The sequence below is a fragment of the Ambystoma mexicanum genome, chromosome 1q (genome assembly GCF_040938575.1).
Source record: "Ambystoma mexicanum isolate Mex_15411 chromosome 1q, UKY_AmexF1_1, whole genome shotgun sequence".
Taxonomy (NCBI): Eukaryota; Metazoa; Chordata; class Amphibia; order Caudata; family Ambystomatidae; genus Ambystoma; species Ambystoma mexicanum.
The window spans coordinates 1,004,251,604-1,004,270,004 of record NC_090922.1 but is presented as its reverse complement, the minus strand read 5'-3'; the positions used below and the strand labels follow the sequence as shown (position 1 = coordinate 1,004,270,004).

Here is an 18,401-nt window from a genome sequence, read left to right as displayed (position 1 = left end):
GGGAGTTGGTTAAGTCTAGCCTGTGTTGCCGCATGCTTGCTATACAGTGAATCCAAATAAACAAAGCTGCTAGCATGTGCAACCATAAAAAGCTGGTCAGTGGACTGATCAATGGGGGTGTTACTTGTGCGTTGATTTAGACTGGTGCCAAAAGTGCTGGTGCCGGGGTCTGTAGGGATAGTAAAATATCATAAAAATGCCTGCATGAGTCGTATTATGGGGGGGACCTCAGGATAATAACGTGGAACGTCAGGGGCCTTAACAGTTATCTGAAAAGTAACAAAATCATGATGTATCTGAAAAGGCAGAAAATAGATATCGCACTACTACAGGAGACGTCCTTGATGTGAGAGAAGTTGAACCTGGTTAAGAGAAAGTGGAGAGGGACTGTAGTGGGCTCACCATACTCTGCAACTTAAAACCAGATATTCATTACCAAGTGTTATGCATGTTTATGTTACACTTCTACCTGACTGCATTTAATAGTATTTTGCTCAATTACTTTTCATTGGCAGGGATCCAAGCCATAGGTAGTCCGAGTCAAGTCAGCGGTTAATGTGGTAAACATGGAAATAGATTAATTACCATATTTCTTGAGCATCACTCCAGATAATTGAGGTAAACTAATTGTAGCCAAATATATTACATTTTCACATGACACTGGTGATACGTCTCTTTACCTTCTCTTCTGCCACATTTGCTCGAAAGCATCAGCAAGTTCCACGTTGGTGATTTCTTCAGAATCCTGAAATTTCAAGAAACCATTTCCACCATGACCTGGATGGGAAAGCCCAAAACACAGTTGATGATTAGTGTAGCTTAAATGTGTCAGGGAAAAGCATGGTTTCAAAATGAATGATGTGGTTGAGGACATAACATGACTCCATTTAAATTCATGCTACCTACCATGTACACAATAATTAAAATCCTATCACAATATTAAACATTTATAGTTGTAACAGTACTAAGGAACAAGTTACTTACCTGTAACTGTTCTCCAGCATGGGTCTGGTATGGATTCACATGCTCATGGGGTCTGGCATGGATTCAGATGCTCATGAATATTCCCCGTCGTCAGGCTGGGAGTCCTCGGTAAAAGAAAAAACGTTTCAGTTTCATTTCTAAACTGTCTTTCTCCTAAAAACGAATCACTGAGCTCTGGGTCATTCTGCCCCCAACCAATACCTGCCCTCTACCTAAGTCCCGCCTCTGGCAGCCATCTTCAGATTTGGTAGCACATAAGGTGGCAGTAAGACCAAGAGAAGAGCCACAGAGGGGCAGGCAGAAGGGTTTGCACGTGAATCCATGCCAGACCCATGCTGCTGGAGAACAACAGTTACAGGTAAGTAACTTGTTCCTTCTCCAGCACGGGGTCGGTCATGGATTCACATGCTCATGAATAAAGAATACATAGCAGTACACACAAGCACAACCACGGGAGGTGGCAAGGCTAAATAGAAGCAATCTCTTACCTTCTCACCACGCTCACCTTCAAGCAAACGGGTTGTGCAGCACTGTTTGGCCAACTCGGGACTCTCACTGGAATCCCTGTCAACGCAGTAGAATTTCTTAAAGGTGTGCGTCGACCTCCACGTAGCAGCCATGCAAATGTCCGGCAGAGGCACACCAGACAGGAACGCAGTTGTCGCAGTGATCGCTCTGGCAGAATGGGCTCTCGGACAGCCAGGCAGCGGTGTTACGCTCACCTGGACCCCACAGGGGTGTCGATCGGACCCGGACAGCTGCGGTCTCCGTCAACGTGATGCGTAGTGCAGAGATGACTATCTGGACTGGCCCGCCTAGTCTTGTCTGCTGGACCCGATGAAGTATTTTCCTGCAAGTGGCGAGAGGGATTAGCCACCTGTGGGTTTTAGTGATGGCCTCCCAACTGTTCTCGCTCTCCCCCACTAATCACCTCCGATATCCCCTTAGTAACCTCACCTTATGTTTGTAAAAGATGAGCTCTCCATCCTGCGTGTCTTGCAGGGGCACGTAGATACCAGTTACTTCACTGGTTTGAAGGCGTTGGGAGAGTTCCGGTAAGCATTGACTCTGAAGTCCCAGGCGGGATTGGTAAGTATCAAGTTCAAAGAGTTCAATGTGCCCAATGTTCACTCTTGTCCCCTTCCTTCCTTAAGTTGCAACTGAGTTCGTGAGAAGAAGGTCTCAGAGCTGCTGCTGGCGTTCAGGTAAGAGTCTGTGTTACCCAACGCTGTCTGGTAACTATTGCATGCGTTAACGTGTTGTTTTTCTCCCTCTTTACAGATGCGGCATATGAAGATATGGAGAATAATACCACCGGTGGTAAATCATGTAAGTCTATGGTGGTAAGAGGTATTTGTTGATTCCCTTGGCTCACCTTGTTATTCTTGTGCCCTTAGGTGCCGGAGTTCAGCGAAGAAATGATGGAGACAGTGCCGGATCGAAAGATGCTGTGAGAACTGGAGAGTATGGCGCCGTGCTGGAGCTGGCGAAGCGACGCGACGCGTGCAGGACTGATGTACTTTCCAGGTCGGGAGATGAAATGGATCCGGAATCAGGTGAGGAATTTGAAATAAGTTCATTTTCTAACCTTGTCCTTTTCTTCCTCTTTATTCTAGGAGCTCCGGTTTCGAGGCAGGCATGGCAGAAGACTGGATGCTGGCTGCAGGCACGCGGGCGTGGCAGAAGACTGGATTCTGGCTGCAGGCACGGTGAGGGTCACGCTGCTGGATGCAGAATAACACGAAGCATGTGCTCCTGTTCGGGCGTGGTTTAAATAGCCTCCAAAGTAGTCCCAGGAAAGAAGTTCCCCAGGACCACACCCGAGTAAAAAAATAGTCCCTGTAGTAAAATAGTCCCATCCAGGCCTCACGTTGGCTTGGATCTATTTGCAGCATGGTCTGAATGAGGTAAGTAATGTCTATGAGCCTGGCGCCTACGGCGCCAGGACTGAACCCAGACAGCCCCTAGGCTGCTGGGACTGCTGGGGTTTTTGTAAATGTCTGGATGCCTGCTCCCGGGGCTGATGGGCTTGATCCGGATGCCCGGGGGTAGGCATCATGACAAGCGGTCAGTTTGCCAACCGGTGACAGTGAGTGAAACAGTCGCAGAGCAACCTGGAAATGGAATTGGAAAGGGCCTTCCCATGGTTCACAGGACCAAAGTTCACAAAAAGCTGAGAGGTTTTCCAGAAACTCTTCGCGTGGGCCACATAAAACTTCAGCGCTCTAGCCACATCAGGGGAGTGCAAAATCCTTTCAGCCGGCGACGAAGGCTTTGGAAAAATCACAGGTAACACCAAGGGCTCGGTGAGATGAAATTCTGACGGAACCTTGGGCATGGAGGAGGGGTGCATTTGCAGCAGCACCACCCTCGTCTCGTGAAAAGTCAAGTAAGGCTGCTTGCATGACATGGCCTGGATCTCACCCACTTGTCTTGCAGAGGTGATGGCCATGAGGAACGCTGTCTTCCAAGACAAACTTGAGTGTAGCTGAATGCATACTTTCTAATGGAGCCCCCATGAGCCGAGTCAGCACCACATTGAGTTCCCATGCCTGGGCCGGAGCCTGCACCGGCGGGAACGAGCAGAACAGTCGCTTGATGAACTCCTTAACTAGACGGTGCGACCACAGTGAAGACCGTCCCGGAGATCTGGTGTAGCGGGAGATAGCCGCCAGATGTACCTTGATGGAGGTGTGAGCCAGCCACTATTTAGCCAATGACAGTAAATATGCAAGTTCTTGAGGGGCCGTGACCCTCAGATGGTTGATCTTCTACGAACTGTACCAAATCACGAAGCGCTTCCATTTGTGTCTGTAGCACTTCAAAGTAGATGACACCCTGGCTTTGGTGAGTACCTCCTTGCAGTCTGCCGGATGATCGTAGTCACCAAACTCTAATGCTGCAGGAGCCAGGCCTTCAGGTTCAGAGACCCGGGTCGTTCAGAGACCCGGGTGGTTCAGAGACCCGGGTCGTGGTGCAGAATTGCACCTCCTTCCCAGGCAAGAAGATCCGCGACCACTAGCAGCTTCTCTGGAGGGGAGGCTGACATGCTGAGAAGGTCTGGGTACCAGATATGCCTAGGCCACTCTGGTGCAACCAGCATCATCCTGTACCTGTACCATCAGAGTTGATTGATGACTCTAAGAAGTAACGGCAATGGACAGAATGCATACAGAAACAGGCCTTCGCAAGGGAATGAGAATGCATCCACCATGATCCCCGGCTGGGGGAATCTGCTAGCGAACCTCCGGCACTTGGTGTTCGTCGCCGTCGCAAACAGGTCGATTTGGCGCCTGCCCCATTTGAAGAAAATGTTGTCCACTTGGTCCTGCTAACGCTCCCACTCATGGCAAGAGCATAGCTCCCTGCTGAGAGAGTCAGCGACGGTGTTCTTTACTCCTGCCAGGTGAAACGGTATGGGGGAACATCCCCTGGGTGACGGCCCAGTGCCATGAGTCCTGCACCTCTTTGGAGAGCGCTGGGGATCTGGTGCCCCCCTGCTTCCGGATGTAAAACATTGTGGTGGTATTGTCCATGAAGACCCTCACCACCGTGCCCTTGGGGGATGGTAGAAACGACTTGAGTGCCCAAAACACTGTCCGTAGTTCCAGAACGTTGATGTGTAGCATCTTCTCCTCCAGCAGTCACATGCCTCTGGTGTGAAGACGTCCGTTGTGGGCTCCCCATCCTTTCAGGGAAGCGTCCATCGTGACAGTCTGCTGGTACGGGGGGCCTCTGGAAATCCGTTCTGCCAGCGATATTGGAGTGCACGCCCCACCACCTTAAAGCTCGGCGGAACTCCTCATCCAGCACGATCCTGTCCTGGAAGCTTCCGGACACCTGGATCCAAAGGGCATCGAGGAACTCCAGTAGAGGGCGCATCCGCAACCTGCACAGCCGAATAAGGTACATGCATGACGACATCATGCGGAGTAGAGACTTGATGGTCCTCACTGTGACAACCCTCAGTGCTAACAGCCGTTACACTTTGCCTAGGATGGCCGATATCCTCTCCTCCGTCTGTGACGCCAAGCATGACACAGTGTCGGGTCTGGATCCCAGCAACAGCGCATCCTGCAATGGAGTCAAGAAGGACTTTGCATAATTCACTGAGAACCCCAGTTCCGTCAGCAGGCGGACAGTCTTCGCCCTGTGGTGGTCGGTGATGTCCCTTGAACTGGCCCGGATGAGCCAGTCATCCAGGTAAGGGTACATGTGGATCCTTTGCGGTCATAGATGGGCCTCCATAGGAGCCAGGCACTTGGTGAAGACTCTGGGTGCTGACTTCAGTCCGAAAGAAAGAGCCTTGAACTGGTAATGCTTCCCTTGAACGATGAAGCGCAGAAACTTGTGGTGTCCTTTGTGTATAGGACGTGGAAGTATGCGTCCTCTAGCTCCAACGGCGGCAGAAAGTCTCCCTCCTCCATCTAGCCGAGCACATGCTGCAGCTTGACCATCCTGAACTTCTGGGACTTTTATGTACTTGTTAAGTCGTAGGTCGAAAATGTGCCTCCATCCCCCAGTCTTCTTTCTTACGAGAAAGTACCTTGAGTAAACTCTGGAGCACCGGAGTCGCTTTGGAACCAGCTCGATTGCCCCTTTCTTTAACATGGCCTGAACCTCCAGCAGCAGCTGAGGTATGTGTTGTTCTTGTCGGGCCACCAGTGGTATTCAGGGATACATTAGCTGAAACTCTAAGGTGTTTCTCTGGCCGAGAGCCTCCAGCACCCATCGGTCGGTGAAGATGTTCTCCCACACGCTGATGGAAGTTCGCAAGCCGGCCTCCATCCGGGTTGCAGCATTGGGGGCCCGAATTCTTGGCCATTTCAGTCCTGCTTGGTGGTCCGGGTGCCACCATGGGAGCCTTGACGACGACGGCAGCCACCCCCAAAGGCCTTGGAGCCACCCCTGTTGGCTTCCTGGGTGGAGGAGCGGGAGGGATGGCGGCAAGAGGATGATCCCCGCCGAAACCCTTTTGAAGACCTGCTAGACTGTCCCCCTGAGGAACAAAAGGATGGCCTGTGTTGTTGCAGGGTGACCAAGGCACGAGCTGTCTCAGTGTCGGCCTTGATGGCCTGGAGGGATTCATCGACAGTCTTCCTGCACAGCATGTCCAGGACCCTCGTCTGGACCTCCTGCCGAAGTTGGTGGCCTTGTGTTAGCCACGACGGCGAAGGCCACCCTGTTACCCATCTGGCAGAAACCTGTGTACGCAATGTCCAGTGCCACCGTGATGGCGTGGTCCGACACCACCGCGCCTTCTTGGAGGATCTCCAGATCCTCAAGCGGTTTGCAATCGGGGAGTAAATCCAGGAGTGGAGCCATCTTGAACCAAAGCTACTGATCGCATCTGGCCACGATCGCCAAGGCATTGGCCACTTTCACCGTTGTCGCTGCCCAAAGAAGATGACCTTTCTACCCATGGATTCCAATTTCTTCCCCTTGTTGTCCGGGATTAGGATAAAGAGGACGGAAAACTCGACGACTGCTACCTGGCGTCCTCAAGGTCACTAAATCCGGCAATGGTTGAGACCGAGGACACTTGGGTGCAGACTCCAGCACCCGGTACTTTTTCTGAAGCCGGTCTCTCTTCGCTGGAGTTGATGCAGGATTCTTCAGCAGCGCTAGCTCCAAATCTCCTCAATGTTCCCATTGTCGATGTGACCACCGTAGATGGTGTGGACGGAACGTATCTCCTCCTTGTCAGATGAAGAAATGTATGTGCCCTGGAGTTCTTCTCCCCCTACCCCTTTCTTCGGGTCCTGAGGGGTCGGTCTCGGATTGAGGTCCGGCATCCTCTTCTCTGGGGTCTTTACTATCAGCTTGAATAAAGACTCTCTCCTGGCCGGGAGAGACACTCTGGCTACCGCCGGGGCACCATGAACGGGGTCAGTCCCTTTTGCCTTTGAAAGGGAAGCCACCACTGCATCGATCGAGGGGGATGATTTGGAGTGGACCACCTGGGCCTTTCACAGGCAGGTCCAGTCATCTTGGTCTTCTCCTTCACGGGCAGCTCGGACACCTTGTCTGCTTGGCCTTCTCCTTCACGTGCGGTTCAGACACCTTACCCTTTTGCCGCAACTTCCCTGGGGTATCTGACTTCCTCTTTTATGAAGAGCTGGAGAGGTGGCTGGAGATTGAAGCAGATGGAGACGAACGCTCCCTGACTGTCGCAGGACCCGCTGGAGCGACGACCCCAACAAAGCAGACTTGCAGTGCTTGGCCTGTGCTCAGAAGAGGCATGCCCCTGAGAATCACCAGGGGTAGAGGGGTAGAGGCCCTGGTCTGGAACCACGCCACCAACCGGACGTGTCGATCCTTCATTGTGCGCTTGGTGAATCCGCTGCAGATCTCAAAATCTTCTTTATGTGCCGGGTGTAGACAATACAGGCACTGGAAATGCTCGTCATCCAAATAAACATTCCGCAAACCGCAGCTGGTGTATACCTTGAAGAGGGAAGCTCCGTCCTTCTCCTCTGACATGATCCAGCGCGGTGTAAGCCTGAAGAACTTCTGGAAGCTTCCAAAAAGAACACTCAATGATTTCCGCCCTTGAGGGGCGATGAAAGATGCTGAAAAACGGATCCCCATTAATCGGAAGACTTAGCGACGGAGCACACACTGTCAAGAATGGCACTCTGTCAAGAGTGGCACAGGGCACCCCGGTAGGGTTTGGGTGGCTGTGCTGAAGTAAGCTAGCAGATAAGCACACACAGCAGGAAGTTCAACAAGAAAGAAGAGTAGGAAACTGTAGCTGTGTGCCAAAAAGGGGCAAAAGATACAAAAGATACAAACAAACTGGATTCCCTCTTGGGGTATATGCTGAAATGGGAAAGTGTTCCACGAACCTTAGGAAAGTCCAGCCTTCTGCACAGATTGCTATAACAGAGGCCCGCGCTGTATGCTCATGGCTGGGAACAACAGCAGTGGGTGTCCGTAACACTGAAAACGCGACAAGGGAAGGGGCAGACGTTGCCTGCCAGAAACCAACGGGCAAGCTCTGTACAAAGGGATTACATAAGACACATGAGAAGACCAGAACAGAAATATCCAGCGAAAAGGAAGTCAATGAGCAATCTAGCAGAAGGAAATAAAGGAAAGGCAGTTAGACTGAAGTAGATAACATAAGGTGGAGTACAGAGAACTCAAGGAAGAGAACAAGGGAGCAGCAGTCAGGAAAACAGAAGCGCTGCAAAGTAGGAAGGAGGTCTGCAGTCAAGAGTGGCACTAGGTGCAGGCAAACTGTAGTGGACTGCGGAGGACTTTAGTAGGCTGCAAGGCAGGGAGTTCAGAAGAACAGGACAGAGAGAGATTAGTAGTAGGCGACAGAGATCCCAAAAGAATAGGGCCGCGAGGTAGGGAGCCCAGAAGAGCAGGGCTGTAGGCAGCTAAGTGTAAAACAGGCTGTAAGGCAGAGGAGTGTAGCAAGCCGCAAGGCAAGGAGCCCAGAGGACAAGGACTGTAGACAGCCGGGGTGAGGCAGGCTGCAGGGCAGGGAGCCCTGAGGACAAGGACTGTAGGCAGCCGGAGTGAGGCAGGCTGCAAGGCAGGGGGCCCAGAGGATAAGGGCTGTAGGCAGCGGAGTGGAGCAGGCTGCAAGGCAGGGAGCCCAGAGTAGCAGAGCAGCAAGGAGTGAGCACAGAGGAGCAGGGCCGTTGACTGTAGAGGTCTGCATAGGACTGTAGTAGGCAGCAAGGCAGGGAGCCCAGAGGAGCAGAGCAGCAAGCAGCGAGCCCAGAGGAGCAGGGCCGCTGACTGTAGAGGACTGCAGAGGACTGTAGTAGGCTACAAGGCAGGAAGCCCAGAGGAGAAAGGCTGTAGGCAGCGGAGTGAAGCAGGCTGCAAGGTAGGGAGCCCAGAGGAGCAGGGCAGCAAAGAGTGAGCCCAGAAGAGTAGGGCCGTTGACTGTAGAGGGCGGCAGTGGACTGGAATAGGCTGCAAGGCAGGGAACCCAGAGGAGCAGGGCAGCAATGAGTGAGCCCAGAAGAGTAGGGCCGTTGACTGTAGAGGGCTGCAGAGGACTGTAGTAGGCTGCAAGGCAGGAAGCCCAGAGGACAAGGGCTGTAGGTAGAAAGCAGCAGAGCAGGATCGGCTGCAATGTAGGTTGCCCGGAAGGGCACTGGATCAAAATAGGATAAAGCAGCAACAGGAACAGCAAACAAAGTAGAAGGTCAAGGCAAACAGGAGCGGGGAGATCTCAAGATGCAAGACACTGTGCTCCTGCAGGTGGCTGCTTATATACAGCCCTGCCCTGTTCTGAGGCAGGCTAATTGACAGCACCTGGAGCAGCACACCTGAAGACAATCTGCCTCCTCCCTCTCTGGTCCTGAGCAGGTGGAAGCAGCACGGGCCGCTAGGATTTCTGGGGATTGTGGTCCCAATAACGATGAATAAGTGCAGCCAGGAATTGAGGACTGTAGTAAGGTGCATTATGGTAAGTGTAGTTAGTTGAATAAAATAAGAAAGAACCAAAGTCGAGCAAATGGAAATTAAAGACCAAGGCGTGAATAGGAGTTGTTCAAAGAGTATTAGGAGGATAAATGAGTACCAAGTAGTCCATGCTGGTTGCCAATGAGGGCGCCAGCAACGAGGGCATGACACACACGCTCGATTGACCGGAAAATAGAATTTCCCTATCACAAAAGCGAAAAAAAAAGATAAGCTCAAAGAGCAAAACGCTAGGACACCCAACACTTTAACGTGCAGTAAAAATCTGAAGATGGCTGCCAGAGGAGGGGCTTAAGTAGAGGGCATTCATTTGCTGGGGGCAGTATGACCCAGAGCTCAGTGACTGGTGTTTAGTAGAAGACAGTTTAGAAACAAAACTGAAACTGTTTTTTCTTTGACCACGGATTCCTAGCCTGACGACGGGGAATATTCATGAGCCTGTGAATCCATGTCAGACACCATGAGCATGTGAATACAGGCCAGACCTCATCCTGGAGAATTTTAACTTAATACCAGATATTTGTACACATTAAATAGTCACAATGCGAGTGCATTAACATGGAGTAGGAGACTAGTTAACAATGTTATTATGAGGAGGCACAAGACACCATGCAATTAAATTGAATGGGCCCCAAACAAATTCTCCCCGATCACTACACACCCCCAACCCACATTTGCACTAGCGTTCACACTTTGGCACAATCCGTGCACATACCATCTCAACACATACTTCAGTAGCTCTAGTCAGGTCGTTTTCCTTTGTTTTTTTACTGAAGCACTTGACAACATTACATTCAACATTGTTAATTTTTATATTTTCACAGCTTTCTCATGTCACACTTTTTTTTGCAAATCCTAGTCCTTACATCTCTGGATCTCCTAGATCTTTGCAAATTGAGAACTGTGAGACATGCATGGTATCAAGGGATGAAACAGACAACAGATGTAACGGTTTTGAAAACCTTTATTAAAATGTTAGGATGGGAGTAATGCCTAACTTGCCCTATAGCTATGGTGGGGATTGCCCTACCTAAAGAAACTAAGGAACGTTTATGTCCAGAGGTCCAAAACAAAGGTCTGTCTATGTCAAAACCTATGCTTGCCCTCACGTTAATACCTAAATGTAGTGCAGGGATATTCTAACTCAAAATAGTGTCCAGATTAAAGTCTGGAATAATCTCCAGCTCCCTTCCCCAATTTCAGAATACATTTCCAAAACAATGTTCCCAAGAAGCTCTGGATTTCCTTCCCCAAGCACCAATCACTGGTTCACACAATAATGTTCTCAGGACAGTTTTTGGAAGTCCAACTAAGGGCTTAGTAAAAACATACAACTGAAACAGTACAAAACGTCACTCTTAGTATAAGGCTGTGCCACCTGAGTATGTGGTAGTGTTGACAGAGCAGCCAGGCTTATTTTAGGAGGGAGAGAGGGTTGTAGCTTGGTACAAAGAAATTGTAGCATGCATATGGTCCAATGAAACACTCAAACACTATGTACTCTAAAGAAATGAATGGTTTATTTAAATACAAGTAGGCCAAGATGAACCTTGGGTAGATAAGTACTATCACATTATATATTAACACAATTTAAAAAACTCAATACTTAAGGACTACAACCCAAAGTAAAACCTTATTAAGAATAGCAGTCAGCAGTTCAAGTTTAGGTAAATCTATAAAACGTTCAGAATGCAATCAGCTACTCTTGGGGGAGTAAAACCAGGTTACATATACATTTTGAATACAGTCATTAATTCAAGGGCAGTCTACCCTGACAGTCATGCAGTGGCACTCAGTTAATAATTCATGTAGTAAACCAACCCTGTTGCCGGGATACTTTTCTAAATAGTGAAACAAAAACTCATGGAACAGTATAAACTGATAACTACATTTAGTATAACCCTCCGTTATACCAGGTGAGTAAAAACCTAAATTTTGTAATAAACTATTAAATTTGCTTTTCAAATCAGTGGAACACAGATAAAGTTAAGGAATAACTTGTTACACTATTTCCAGAAGGCACAAGACAGACCAAGGTTACTAAAACTCTAACTACATTCAGGATAACATTCAGCTAGATTAGGCTAGTAGGAGTCTTCGGGCTTTTCCATGCTTGCAATATACATTTCTTGGCAATAACAAATGAAACATTTTTCAGAACGTTTTCCAATACCTACGAACAAGTATTTTTGGGGAGTCCAATGTGGGGGGGGGATCTGTGTGACGTCCGTCAGCATAGCGGCCACCATCTCCCAGAACCGTGCCACGGCCGGGCATCCCCAGTACATGTGGTAGGATCCCGCTTGCGGGGTCCCACATTTACGGCAGTTGCCTGGATCATCAGGTGTGAATTTAGCAATTTTAGCGGGATTGTAGTGCAATCTATTGAGGATTTTAAATTGTATTTGGCGCAATCCCGCATTGAGGGACACCCTTTTCATGAGCGCACAATATCTTCCCCATTTTTCATCAGGTATTGGCGTTTTCATGTCTGCTTCCCATTTCTTTCACCCGGTTGGTCGTAGAGATGTGGGTCTGTGTTGTCCTATATAATGTGGAGATTCCCAGCTCACCTTGTGTTGTGACCAGTTGCATGCATGGGTGGGAGGGGGGTTCGTCAGGAAAGGATGGCCAATGTGCTTGATATGCAGATCTCATTCGATGGTACTGTAGTGTTCGGAGCGGGCCTCCTCTCGTGAATACAGCAAGGGTTACAAACTTCCCCTCTATATACATGTCTCCCACCTTCATCTCTTTAGCGGGGTCCCAGGCCTCATGTATACTAATGTCAAATGTGGGGGGAATTTTTGCTTAATTCCATACGGGAGTCTCGGGGTTGTATGGGATCTCTATTTTCAGTTTTTTATATATTGCCGCCCAGGCTCTCACAGTGCTGCTCACAAGGTCAAATTCACATGAATCTTTATGCCTTGTATCATAAATAACTGATCTAACATCTGTGGGTGTAGTGGTGTATTCCTCTATCCCCGTGTGGGGTGAGTTGTCTGCATCGTCATACCAATGTTTTGCAAACTGCGCCTGCGCCACTAAGTAGTAGAGCTCGAAGTCTGGCACCACTATCCCACATGTTTCATATGGTTCTGTCATCTTTTCCCAATTTATCCTGGCCACCTTTCCGCTCCAGAGAAATGACACTGCCATGGAGTGAAGCTTGGAGAAAAATTCCTTTCCCGGCCATATGGGAATGTTTACAAATAGGTATAGTAGTTTTGGAAGTACAATTATTTTAAGAATTGCAATTCTACCGTGTAAAGAAATTGGGAGGTGCCTCCAGACCTGTAGCTTGGTATTGAGTGTTTGTAGCACCTGGTCATGGTTATCAGTATATAGGGTTGGTCTATTGCTGCTTGAAACCAGCACTCCCAGGTATCTAATGTGTCGTTCCGACCATTTGAGGCCACACGTCAGAGCAGGGGAGGGGGTGAGCGGGAACATTTCTGATTTATAGTTGTTCACTGTATATCCAGAGTACTCTGCAAATTTGTTGATGTCTGCCATGATGTGGACGATGTTTTTATCTGGTTCGCGGACATATAGCAGTGTGTCGTCCGCATATAGTGATATTATTTGTGTGACTCCTTTCAGTGCTATACCCTTGTTTTTATGTCTCAACCGAACCACCGCTGCCATGGGCTCTATTGTTAAGGCGAAGAGGATGGGGAGAAGGGGCACCCCTGCCTGGTGCCCCTGCCCAGCTCGAACAACCCAGATATGGTTCTATTTGTGCACTTTTGCACCTGGGGCAGTGTATAGCAGGCTGACATATTTGATGAAATAGGGGCCTACTCTGAACGCCTCAAGGACCAAAAAGAGGTACTCCCAGGAGACCGAGTCAAACGCCTTCTCGCGCGTCAAGAAACACTGCCACTGCTTGCTTATTTGGGTTTATTTGTGCCATTATGCCGAATAACCTGCGCAAAATCAGGGCAGTGGACCTTCGAGATTTTTGCGTACACATTTATCAGGGACAGGGGCCTATAGGATGACATATCTTGTGGCGGGCGTCGCGGTTTAGGCAATACTGCGATTATAGCATCGCGCATTGTCAGGGGCAGTATTTGCTTACCCATGGCCTCTTCCCACAGTTCTAACAGTACAGGGACCAATTCTTCCCGGAATTCTTTATAAAATTCAGCACCCAGTCCATCTGAGCCCAGTACTTTGCCAGATGTGAGCCCCTGGATTGCCTCATGAGCTCCTCTGCCATGACAGGTTGCTCCAATATCAGTTTACTTCCCTCTGGGAGCTTAGGGAGATTTAGTGTAGCAAGGTAGTTTCTAATCTCAGTGGGGGATTTCCTATCCCTATTCGAATAAAGATTTTTGTAGAATTTAACAAATTCATCGTTTATTCCTTTCTCACTTGTAATCATCTCATTTTGTGTCGTTTGGATCGGGGTGTTGTAAATGCGAGCTTTAGTGCCAATGATTGCTGAATCAATCAACCTATCGGTAACCTGCATTACTCTTGGGGGTGGCTTCTTTTTCTCAGTACTTGACCTGACTTCAGGGGGAAAAGAAGGCTATGGAAAGCAATATCCTACAAAGGCTGAGGGAGGGTAAGCTAAGTCACTGTCAGGAATTGGGGGATACCGTGTCTCGCTCTCTGGCACCCTCTCCCAATACCCAAGGACCATCCACCCAGGTGATCCTCCCTTTGCTAGTCCACCCCGAGGGTTGGGATCCAAAAGCCATCCACAATCCTGGCCACCCAACAATCAGACTTCCGCTCAAGGGACTGGAGCCGCCTTGCTGGACTTGCAAAACCAACTGGACGACATCAAAGACACTGGCAAACTCTCCCTGCTTCTCATGTTGTGCTTAGCAGCATTCGACCTTGTCAACCACCAAACCCTCTGCAATCACCTCATCTCAACAGCTAACTTCAGCAGCCTCAGACTGGATCAGCTCATTCATGGCAGAGAAATCTACTCAGATCTTCATGTATGATCATGTAGCCCCACCCATGCCAGTACCCTGTGGCGTCTCAAAAGGCTTGTCCGTCTCCCCCACTCTGTATGATATTTATATGAAACCCCTTTTTTGACCACTTGGATGTCCTCAACATATAATACACCAATTATGCCGATGACACCCAAATCCACTTCCCTCTTTTAGGCACCTACCACCAAGATGTCACGGCCATATACTCCGACGACATCAAAACGGGATGGCGTCCCACCTGCTCTGCTTAAACAACTACAAAACATGAGATCCTCATCCTAGTCTCACACACCACACTCCACAACCTAGATCCAGCCTACAAAGCCTTCATTATAGACAGTAACCTGATCCAAACCTCACTCACAGCTAAAACCCTGGGCCTCTACTTGGATGCTACCCTCAATCTTTCGCACCAAGTAAATGCCATCACCTCCTCTGCAGCTTACACCGCCAAACTACTCAATGTTACCAAACCCTTCCTCACTACAACCAACTGCCTCTCCATAGCCAGAGCTATTACCAGAGCCAAACTGGTCTATGGCAAAGCCCTCTTTGTAGGCACCACTGAGCAAAATTTGTATAAATTACAAACCCTCCAAAAGAACGCCCTCCAAGCCAATTTAGGTCTGTCCAAGCACAATCATGTCTCAGAAGCCAGAAAAGATGCCCACTGGCTACCAATCTGTGAGTAAATCAAATTCAAGAATCGGTCTATTGCACACCGGTGCCTCACTAGCACAGCCCCGGTTTACCTCTCCCATCATGTGAAGAAATACACCCCCCACGCCAACTGAAATCCACAAACTGCCACTACCTCAGAGTACCCAGCTTCAATCGAAAAACCGCAGGAGGCACAAGGTTTCCTGTCATTGCAGCAAAGCTCTGGAACAATCTCCCCATCTTTCTAAGAAAAGAACCCTTACTGGGCCTTTAGGAGAAACTTGAAAACCTGGCTCTTCACCTAAGCCACCTTGCACCTGCACCTTCACCCAAACGAACACACCAACATTTTTTTTTTTTAAATTGACCATGTGTGACGATACTCTGACACCAGATGTTTCTCCATAGACAACCGAAATAATGACGTTTACCCGAGTTCAGTGGGAGTTTACAGACCCAGTCTGAGAAAGTCAATGCAGGATTTTGAAAAAGCCCTCTCAATCAAAGCCCGTTGAGGAACAATATTAGATCATGTGATTCAGAAACAAATATGTTCAACCTCAAATGACGTCATGCTAATTTAAATACTTGCGAAATCAGTTCTTATTTCAACACTCCTCTATAATGCCTAAAAAGCAATAAGGACCAATAGCAGACTCTACGTTTTTTTGAATATATAACATGGCAATGTAGATACATTATAATGCTGTTTACTTAGCATCCGAAGTGTACGGTTACCTGTCATATAAATAAGAATGTTGCTGCGGTCATCTGAAAGCAGACGCTTCGATCGAGGTGTGCTTGGTGGTATTCTCCCAGTTAAAACCCTCAAGAAATTCTCCACAGTCACCTGCAAAAAACGTTTGACGAACATAAGAATGCAAAACATATTCCTTAAAATGAGAAAAATGCTCAAAGTCGATGTGTAGTGCACTTCTAGAGTCCAGATGCAACTCGATCAAAAACACTGCATTTAATTAGAAGCATTATTGAATTATCTAACGTGTAACTCCTAAAGCAAGAGTAAAAACGAAGACAAAATGTTTGTTTAGTCTGCCTCACCCATACCTTCGCTTTGGCTTTTTGCATTCCCAAATGAGGTAGTTTTATAAAAAGGATTGTCTTTAGTTGCCCCAGAAAGACATTTGCACATTTCTATATTAGCCGATCCAAATATAATGATATTTTGTTTCCAGCTCATTTGGACAGCGTTTCCTTTCCGCATGGCAACAATATTATTCTCAGTGTGAGTTGTACAATGGTGCAAAAATCGCAATACTTCCCAATTATAATCCCTCATTTACCAATAACTTTCACACATTTTCAAAAAACAAAATCAATTATAAAGACAAATATTTAACAACATCTGCGCTTCCCTCTTTATGCCCAACTAAATATAAATCAGTAGAAAAATAATATTTACTATGTCAATAATTCTACTACCATCAGCACACATTGTATTAGTTTGAATGCATGACTTAACGCAATGCTTACATTCGTCGACAGTATTCATAAACTAAAATAATTAACTATGTTTCACGAGTTACAATTAACTTTTTATATTTGTGAGGCACTACGTGGCGCATTGTCCCATGGCCTGAGCTTAGTGCAGAGCACAGGAGGTTTGAAGCGAAAGTTAAAGTTCACCTATCTGCTTTGCAGATATCTTTGAATAGTACACTGAGCGAGCATAGAGACTCTTGTGAGGCACTACTTTTCTAGAAACATTGCACTCCAAGAGGCACAGAAGAACCCAAAAGGTAATTGTTTACGTGGCTCACTTTGTGCCCAGAGACAGACCACTGTAACTCACAAAGAGGGGATACGAGGACCTCGTATCTTTCAAACTCAGCTATAACAAAGGAGCCCGGAAAACATCAAGGATTGGGCAAGTACACAAAAATGATTAGGTCCTGAAGCTCCCCGACTCTGTGTGCCGTGCTGGTATTGAACTGGGTGCATTCCTTTATTTGGGTGCCAATGAGGTGACTTTAAGGCTGGTATAATATAATATTCCCTGTGCAGAGCAACGGTAATCCCTACAAGGGTGGTCCTAGAAGTGTCTTTGGAGTTTTGCAGTGTTTACATCGGTCACCCCAGTATAGAGTCCATTGCTATTTAAACAGTCATGGAATGGCTGCTGCATGGATCAATGATATTTTTCAAGGTGCATGAATGAGGGGGAAGGGTTCCCCTTAGCCAGCGCCACTAGTAATGTCGGCTCTTAGCAACAGCATTTGCTTGAAGTGTGAATGTGAGGTGACCATCAAACAAAAGATCCCCACACTGTCGCCTCGTTTTTCATAGAACTGGTATTGTTTAGAAATAGATACTTATAGCCAACACCTCCATTGAAACCAGTGGGAGAAACGCCACACAAATACTGCAGAAACGTTTTTTCCAAACTTCATAAAAGCGCCATAAAAGCACTTCATAGCACACGAATTAACCTGCTGAGTTCACGATACAGCCACAGCAAACTCGATGCAGGGAAATTCTATGCTTGTTTCACTGTTCGATAAATTGAAACTGCATTTATTATCCTATCCTGAATTTTTCAGTATAACATTTATTGGATGGTATATTATTATTTTTGTGCATGAAGTATACGAAAAGTAACAACTGGTTTAAGTAAATTTCCCTTTTACCAAATGCTGTTACTGCTATTAGTTTGCTATACAGATTTGACAAAACATCAGATGATCTAATGTAGCACACTAAAATTCAGGTGACCACAATAACGATTTAAAAATACACATGTCAAATTCAGAACATTATTTCATGACAAATTAAAAATATAACTTTGGATGTCATGGTAACTGGAAGATCTAATTAAAAGAGATTAGGGAATGATGAAACCTGCTGTCTAGATAATTAATATAAAGGAAGCCTAAAAGTGATTCACAGTGATTGAAATGATTCACAACTGGAAGGCTGCAATTATCTTCTGAACAAACATCTCCATTAGCATTGCGCACTTTTATGTTCTGTGATGTCAAGGAACCCGGCCAGTATACCTGAACAATTTTTGGTCTGTCTCAAAACAAAGACTATAAAGATCAGTTCCACCCAGCATAGGTGCAAGACTTTTCTGGTAACCCGACTTTGTTTTAAAAATTGCCAGGCCCATGGGTATAACATGCAGTCCTGAGGTAGACTTCATCCTGACTAATATAGGTCAATCTGATATGTTATTTGGGCTGGATTACAAACGTTTACACCAGATGTTTGTACTTTGTTCAGACCACAGATGGTTCTTTTTTGCGGGCGGCCATTGGGGTTCGTGTGCTTGATTGGATAACGTTTATGCTGCGTGCAAGGAGACAATGCAAACAGATCTTATTG

The 18,401-nt window shown here is 47.4% G+C and overlaps 1 protein-coding gene across 1 annotated transcript in view; it reads right to left on the bottom strand.

Annotated features, from left to right (window-relative positions):
* Positions 1 to 18,401, bottom strand: part of PIGK (phosphatidylinositol glycan anchor biosynthesis class K) — a 577,610-nt gene that overhangs the window by 363,861 nt on the left and 195,348 nt on the right. The window contains exons 5-6 of the mRNA XM_069641674.1: positions 15,795 to 15,906; positions 681 to 777 (exon numbers count right to left, since the gene is read on the bottom strand). Coding sequence (XP_069497775.1) covers positions 681 to 777; positions 15,795 to 15,906 — 209 coding nt within the window. The remainder of the gene's footprint in view (positions 1 to 680; positions 778 to 15,794; positions 15,907 to 18,401) is intronic.